The sequence below is a fragment of the Gastrolobium bilobum genome, unplaced genomic scaffold (genome assembly GCF_033153095.1).
Source record: "Gastrolobium bilobum isolate Gb01-03AN ecotype WA unplaced genomic scaffold, APGP_CSIRO_Gbil_v1 utg8088, whole genome shotgun sequence".
Classification (NCBI taxonomy): Eukaryota; Viridiplantae; Streptophyta; class Magnoliopsida; order Fabales; family Fabaceae; genus Gastrolobium; species Gastrolobium bilobum.
This window is the reverse complement of record NW_026898843.1, coordinates 392,764-401,005: the sequence shown is the minus strand read 5'-3', so window position 1 is coordinate 401,005 and position 8,242 is coordinate 392,764. Positions and strand designations below refer to the sequence as shown.

General features: G+C 33.4%; 1 protein-coding gene across 1 annotated transcript; it reads right to left on the bottom strand.

The window, feature by feature from the left end:
• Positions 1 to 3,606: 3,606 nt before the first annotated feature.
• Positions 3,607 to 7,889, bottom strand: LOC133284663 (probable glycosyltransferase At5g03795). The gene is made up of 4 exons (XM_061481731.1): positions 7,590 to 7,889; positions 5,587 to 5,825; positions 4,516 to 4,864; positions 3,607 to 4,275 (listed from the first exon to the last, which is right to left on the bottom strand). The coding sequence occupies exons 1-4, from the start codon at positions 7,887 to 7,889 to the stop codon at positions 3,607 to 3,609; spliced, it is 1,557 nt and encodes a 518-aa protein (XP_061337715.1).
• Between the last annotated feature and the right edge of the window lie 353 nt (positions 7,890 to 8,242).

The following is an 8,242-nucleotide window of genomic DNA, read 5'->3' as shown; positions in this document are numbered from 1 at the left end:
CTCGTGGTCGAGCTTTTGTTGACCTGCGATATTAAGACGAACTTGGAGCTTGGAGGTCTGAGTTTGGTCCTATCTTTCCAGCTTGACCTTTCGTTTCAGGTTTTGCTATGATGGTTATCACGATCCACAAGTTGTGCGCTTGTTGGCAGTGCATGCATCGTGCAGGGCGCGCCGTATTGAGCTTTACAGAGGTCATGATTGAGTGCATTCAATGCACTCAGGGTGAAGTTCCAACCTCATAATATAAATAAGGTATCAAGTCGTGGAACTACAACACGTAGACCAGACATATCCTGATACAATAATACAACTCTAGTATGAAATAACATAGCTTATTCAAATGTGGCATGGAAAACTCCGTTGCTCACCAAATAAAGCAACATAGTCAAATCATGTCTCAAGCACAATGACCATATAAAATAATAAGGCAGAAACATATCCAACTATGGTAATAAAGAAGCATGCATAATATCAGCTCAACTCCGGCCTCCTGTCACTAGAGGTCTCAGCCTCAGGAACATCTGTACCTGAAAATGTGCCCCACACGGGGTGAGATTTCTAACAAGAAATCTCAGTAGGACAAGGGGTCCTCAAGGATCTCTCCACCCCAAGCTCAATTACATGTGCAATATGAGTTCAAAAAGATAACAACAGTATAATAACAAATATCCATGCAATGTAGCATATGTCTATGTCATGTGTGTATGCATCCTACTTGCCAGAGAATAAAAGGTAGGGATTACGCACGTCTGCAACCCACAGTACAAGGCTCCTCCCCTGTACCTCACCCACGGAGTTACCATATTGTACGTGCCTCATATAAAACATCTCAACAGTATATTAAATATTATTCACGTATTTTAGAAAACACATCATGCATATAATTCATCCCTCTATAAGGTATGGTGAAACCATCAATGGGTAAAACCAAGGACACGAAAGCTTACCTGTCAAGCTAGTAATACTAACTAGAAGTCCACACAAAGTCCTCGGGTCGCCAAACAGCAAAGTCGCAGTCAGTTTATCCCAGAAATGTCATCAATATTCACAGTCTAGAGGTTCATTGCATTAGGATAACGTTTCCTTTTTCGTTTAGTGACCATAGGCTTCTCTCAAAGCCATAAGCATTCAATATCAAGGGTTTTGAATTAGTTAGTTTATTACAGAGGTTCATACTAACCAATTAAGGGTTTAGAAACTTAACCCACGCTTCTGTATGGACAACATAGCTTAAAATATGAATTTCCCAGAATATCCAGATATTCCTCGAGAACATATCCAGATATCAATATCCGGATATCACAAGGTCAATATCCGGATATCCCAGACCTAATATCCGGATATCATATCCAGATATTTCGTGACATAATGTAGTTTTGCATTTTCGCGAAGATATTCTTTCAAGATTCCATTTTTAACACTTACAGACGTTTAAACTACCATTTTTAAACACAGTTAACCAAGTGATCATGTTGGTTCCTTATTCTTCTCATATAACATGCCAAGACTCAATCTTTTACATAAAAACTCAAGTGGAAAGGTTGAAGCATACATATATTAAATAAGAGTAAACACCATTTTTGGTCCCTGGCAATATCTACGAAATCTTTTTTAGTCCCTGACAATAAAAAAGGACAAAATTGGTCCCTAAAATTATGAAAAAAGGGTCACATTAGTCCTTATGTCAACTCTCCCGTCACTAACGTAGCCCTTTTTGCATACTGTTAGGGACCAATTTGATCCTTTTTTATTGCCAGGGACTAAAAAGGATTTCGTAGATATTGCCAAGGACTAAAAAAGGTGTTTACTCATTAAATAATTTTCAAGATATGTATATATAACACAATGCGGTAAATGTTTTTATTGATCAAAACTGTTATTATAAATATGTTCATTACTATAGAATAAGCGAGAACTATATAAAGCGGCAGGGACTTATCTTGCTATTTTATATGTACCTTCAACTGAGCTGCTCTTTCCATATGTTGTTATCACCGCTTCCTTCCACTGTACCAATATCAATGTCGAAAGGTCAACACGATCCATGTGATATATTGCCTCGTTATGATGGGGGATGGAGTGAATTCTCAAAAGGAAAATCGTTATTTGTAAGAAAGGATTTTCGTTAAAGTTTCATGTTAAGCATAGAGTATAGGTAGGTATTTTGATACTCTCTTTTTCGACCACTCATGCATTTGTATGTATTTCCTCTTTCCTAAACAGACACGTGAGATGTTTTTGTACTAAATAAAAATGTTTTTCTCTAATTAATCATTCCAATTCCGCAGATCTGTAAATTTGAGGAGTTTGAGCTTTACCATTCCTCCTTATTGGTTGGTTTTTTTCATACTTCTGATTAGTTTACGTGTTATAGATGCTTTGCGTTTCCAGTTTACAAAATATCAATAGTACTACTTGTAAATTTACAAAATATCAATATTAGTAAGGACAAATCCTATCAAACACACAATTACAAATAAAATAAAATAAGAAAAAAATACAATTTACGTATTACGCCCAGCAAGCCATCATATTCTCCTCATCACCCTCTATACAATATATTCTATTATTAGAGAAAAAACATTAAGCCACACAACAATTATCTATCAACTTAAATCTAAATTATTAAATAAGAAAAGTTACAAATAAACCCAAGACTTATAACATCATCAAATCTCTACAACACCTCGCCGGGATGGCCCCGAACCCCTGCCGGCTCACAGGAACCGTGACCCCATTAACAAATTAAGAACAATACTCAAAAGTATTTTTCTCACTAACAAAAGACAATTTTATACACGACGGGAATATAATCATTATATATTACATTGCTAATGTGAAACTATTCGAAGTAATTTGTCAAATGTATGGTCATGAGTTACTTATTACCAAGATTTTTTATGAATGAATTAAACATAAAATATCAAAATTATAGATATTATTAATACTATATAGAAGAGACTCAATATCAACAATATCTTTATCCAAATTAATTGAGTCGGTAATAAATGAATCCAAATGGAAAGTACTAGCTACAGTGGCGAAGCCACATACATATTGCGTATGGCTTCGGTCCGGGTTAAATTTTAACAAATTATACTTATTATATATAATTATATAATTAATTATAATTTAGCCCGAGTTAAAATTATAATTTGGCCCGAGGTATAATTTGTAATTTGGCGCTACCTAAAACTTAAAATATATTTGGTGAGAGATTTGGGTAAGTTGTATTAGATTATGTGTTCAATTTTCATTTGCATAAAATCAAAAAATATTTAATAAAATTATAACTTTTCTTGATGCTATTAGCTCAGGTACTCTATATTTAATATAATTTAAATATATTATGATATGAACTAACTAAAATTTAAAAAAAAAAAATACACATATAATTTTTTGGCCGAAGCTCAAATTGGAGTCTGACTCCGCCACTGACTAGCTATTAGCATTAATACTATATATTATAATTTTTTTGAGAAAAAGGCAAGCTATTAGCATTAATAATATATTTATCATTACAAAAATATTATTTTATACTAATAATTAAAAAAAATCTGAAGTTTAGGGAAAATCCACGCCCTCCCTTGGGTCCTCCCCTGCTTTTCATTGATTATCATGGACTCTGATGTTCAGTCTTCTGAGCCATATAGAATGAAGGATCATATGAAACACATCGAATCGTTTGGGAGGAGAATGAACCTCAAAGTGTCTCCTAACTTGTTTTACTCTTCTCTGCATTCTTATATACTGCCTTGGAGAAATACTCATTAGAATTTTCTTCAAGTTGGGAATGTCCTTAACCGAAATCTCAACTGAGAATGATTTCCAATTCAAAACATCACTGAATGGAGGGACATAATGCTCTGAAATGAGCACAGGAACACACCCAGTGTAGATTGCTTCCACCACTCTCGGGCTAGCCACTTCATACCCACTGGGGCAGAGGCAAAACTTGCTCTTCCTCAACATCTCATAGTAAGAAACACCCTTTGGAAGGTACTTCTGAACCTGAATATCTTCATCCTTGTTTTCCCAATGCTCAAGAAGAACAACCCTTATGTAGCCATGAAGCCCTCCAGCAAAGAAAGCCAGAACTGGACGTCTTGATGCAGATGGCCCACCAACAATACCATTTATTGTACCTGTTTGGAGATTAATCTCAGGAAAAGAAACATCCTTTGAAGGGTTGAATCTTTCCGAGGTGTTGGCATTGCAAAGCACACGTATAGAGTTTTTGTACAGGTTAGGTACAGAGAATGAAGTCTCTGGCCCCTGAAACAGAAGAAAAAATAAATAGTACAACATAATCATATCTCAAAGTATTTGTGCATTTTTTTGAGATACCAATAAGTGTCCGAAATCCAAACGACCCCATCGATCATATTTTGAATTTAAGTCTCTCTATCTTTTCGTGGAATTGTGACTCTAGGAATCTAAAAATATTTACTTAAAAGTATTTGTGCATTTTAAATCAACAATGAAGGGATTATGAATTAGTAGTGAACTACTCACCCAGTCATGGCAAGATAGCATGAAATGATCAGCTCCAAGGCTTCGATTCCAAAAGGGATATCTTTCAGCAATGAGATTGATATAATCCATCACTGTTTTTCTTATGGGGCCAATATCATGGGAGTCCGCTTCATACACAAAACGAACCATCATTACTACACTGAATGGAAGGAAAAATACATGAGCCTTTTTGGGATCACTTGTTCGAAATTTTTCATTCATCTCAAGAGCATGGATGAAGTTCCCCTCCATTGAGTATATGCTTTTGCAAGGTCCAGTGTGAAAAATTGGAGGCTCCCCTTCTTCATAGACAAATACTTTGAACTGTTTCTCCATTTCTAAGTAGCTCCTGTCGCAGCAATTTCATAAAGAGATAATTGATTAATGAGTGATTTGTCTTTAATAATGAATATTGTTCCCTTGTTTTGCTTGTGGTATTGAAAGAATTGGTTTGCCTTTATGACCATTCACCAATTGATTGGGAGTCACTTATAATATTATAGTGCATATTTAATAGTAGATATGTTTGTTAGAATCTTGTGTTATGAATAAGAACTTTGATACGAAGAGAGGTCTTCTTTGGTTACCGAACATGTCATTCAAATCACGACTTTACCCTTTTCATAAATATTAAGGGAATTAGAATTTCCGAGATTTTGAATTTCTTAGTTGGTTTTCTGCATATTCATTTACATTTGCATTTTTCTATTATATCATGATTTTTCAAGCATTCAATTGTATCCGAGGAAACTCTTGATTGAAAGTGCCACCTCTTGATTTATTAAATGAATGATGACACTACCAATCAAGACCTCCCTCAAATACTTGAAGAATCGAAATATAATGGGAGATTGCAAATATATATAAATGTGCGGAAAACTAGTAGGGAAAATCAAAATCCCGAAAATTCTGATTCCTTTCATATTTATAAAAAGCGTAAAGTCACGATTGGAATAACGCTTATTTGGTGATGAAAAAGATGTATCTTTTTAAATCAAACTTCTAGGACAAGATTCTAACAATGTCAAAGGATAAAAGCTCACATAGAAAATAAAGCAGTGCATTATGTACCTATGAAATGTCTTAGCATTCCAATACATTGGACCTACTGGAACATACTCTGGATCTTGTGTTTGGTTCATGTTTATGGCTTCTCTAATAGCAGATCGAGCTTGTAGTAAACCTGCTTCGGTTCTATCTAAGATGCTGAACTTTCTTTGCTGCTTCTGTTTCATGTGAGGTACATAAAATTCATTCTCAGGAGCCTTATTGGGCCAAGGTTTGGAGACATTGAGAACTTCGGTTTCGTTCTGTTCAAAAAAAGATGAGTCATCAACTTCAGTTAAACTGTCAAATGCTAAGATTTCAACTTAAAAGATACAGTAATAGAATGTAAGTTTTATGAATCTATAACCTTTATTATTTAATTAATAATATTTAACATAAAATTAATATTTTTGAAAATAAAATGTCGTAAATATACCTTTTTTAAATGGAGTACCAAAAATTTAAGGTTCCACGTATCTTCAGGAACAAATTTTTTGGTAGCACATACCGAAAGTGCAATTTTTAAACCCAAGTACAAACCGAGAGGTCATCAAAAGTCGTTACCAGAGAAGGGTGCGCAACTTCCTTTGCGTTATTTACTAACTTACAAAAGCTAATGGGGAAAGGAAAGAATAATCCAGAAATTCATGTCTGAAATTCGTAATTAATTCCTTCCTTCCTACCATTGCTACATTAAATTAGTGCAATGTTTGCAAAAGTAACATCCAAGTTAACAAATCACTTTGCTGTTGTTTAAATCCTTTCATTAAGTGATCAAGATTCTTTGCAGTTTTTTTTTTTTTTTTTTAAATACTATCCTTTATTTTAAGGGTTCGCTTTTTCTGCAGTTACTGCAGATAAGTTATCTGCACTTATCTGCAGTAAGCTCAATACGACGTCGTTTTGGGACGGAAATCATGGTATTTTTGTAATTTTAATTTATTTCAGAGTTATAATAGTCTTTATATTTATAATTTTTTAAGTTTTCAATACCAAAACTAAGTCGTATTAGAAATAAATGCAGATAATTTATCTGCAGTAACTGCAGAAATATTTTTCCCTTATTTTAATACTGAATAAGTTTAAGGTTTAATATTTCTGTTTTTACGAGAAAAAATGAGTTCAACTAATCTTTTTTTCTCTTATCTTTATAATAAAACTCACTTATTTTTTTAAATAAGTAAAAGCCGAAACAATTTTCCCTAAATTTAACCATAAAAAAAAAAGGGTTTGTGTTTTCTAAGATTAGTTTAGATAACTTTATCTAATGTTCATCAAAACGACGTCGTTTTGGGGCGAAAATCATGGTGTTTTTGTAATTTTAATTTATTTTAGGGTTATAATAGTCTTTATTATTCTAATTTTTTAATTTTTCAATCCCAGAATATTAGACAAAGTTATTTAAAGTAATATTAGATACTTTTTTCCCTAAATTCGAGTTGTTTGACAAAGCATAACGCTAAGTCAAAGAAGAAAATAAAACAATACTAAAAGCCCATTAAATTTCTGTAGCAAGAGCAGGCTCTGATAATAATAATAACACTATTACCATAAAAGAAACAGTACTAAGAAAAATTTAAATTTAATTATAATTATGTGCAGTAAAATTTTTAAAGTAAAAAAATGCATGATAGATGTTTACCAACCCCCCTAAAAAAGTATGACAGATCAGCAAATAAAAAAGCATTCATGGGAACTGTACATTAAGATTTTTTATTTTAATTTTTTTGAATATAATAAGATCATTTAATATTATTTCATTAATTTTCCCAGGTGGAGCTCCCATATATTTGTTATTGTTCCACCCCTGTGGTTGACTAACAAAAAAATTAAATTAAAATTAGATTTAAAATATTGTACAAGACAAACTTTCTAATATAACATACACGAAAATTAAATGGGAACTATTTTTTTCTTTCCCTCTTTTTGTATAAGATAAATTATTTCACAATATGAACAACATATTTCCCTAAAAAGAAAATCACCAATTGCAGAATGAGAAAAACAGTGAAAAACAGAGCTCTTACAGATTGTTGAAGTGTTTGAATGGCCTGAACAGGAAGTGAAGGAGAAGAAGAGTGATTGAATGCAATGTCATCATCAGTGTGAAGATCCACTTTTCTCTGTTTCTCATCAAACAATGCATGCCCCTCTATAGTTGTCACAGCACCACCACCACTAGTGAAGGAGAAAGAAGAAGGAGGAAAACCCAGTACATAAACAAGCCCCACAACAAGAATAAGAGGCACCATGAACAACAAGAGCTTCATGGATGAAGATGCTTTTGAATCCCACCATGCTAAACAATTCCATCTACCACTAAGCATTGTGATGACCCCCAATATACAATATACTGTTTCAGAATTGGGTCAGGGACAAAGGACAAGTCTTATTTAACATGCAAACCCATCCTCGTCATCATCTTCACTCATAGTACAGCTGGCTGGCTTCCCTATCGACAGTTACATTAGATTTATAGCAGAAATTCATGCATGCCCCTGTTTTGGTTTTGTCTCTTTCTCATGATGAAAAAAAAACATGGGATCCAAAGGAAAGAAGAGAGATATAGGAGAGAGGGGTTGGGGGGGCACGTGTCTGTATATATAACATTAAATCTTAATCATTAATTTTATTTTACATTAAATTTTAATCATTAATTTTATTGAATAGAGTTAAACAA

Bases quoted from the DNA above. Each gene is read 5' to 3' on its own strand.
- LOC133284663 (XM_061481731.1), bottom strand. From the start codon at position 7,889: ATGCTTAGTGGTAGATGGAATTGTTTAGCATGGTGGGATTCAAAAGCA. The intron at 5,826-7,589 runs GTAAGAGCTCTG...TTTTTTGAACAG, and splicing joins TTCAAACACTTCAACAATCT to AACGAAACCGAAGTTCTCAA. The intron at 4,865-5,586 runs GTACATAATGCA...TTGCTGCGACAG, and splicing joins AATGCTAAGACATTTCATAG to GAGCTACTTAGAAATGGAGA.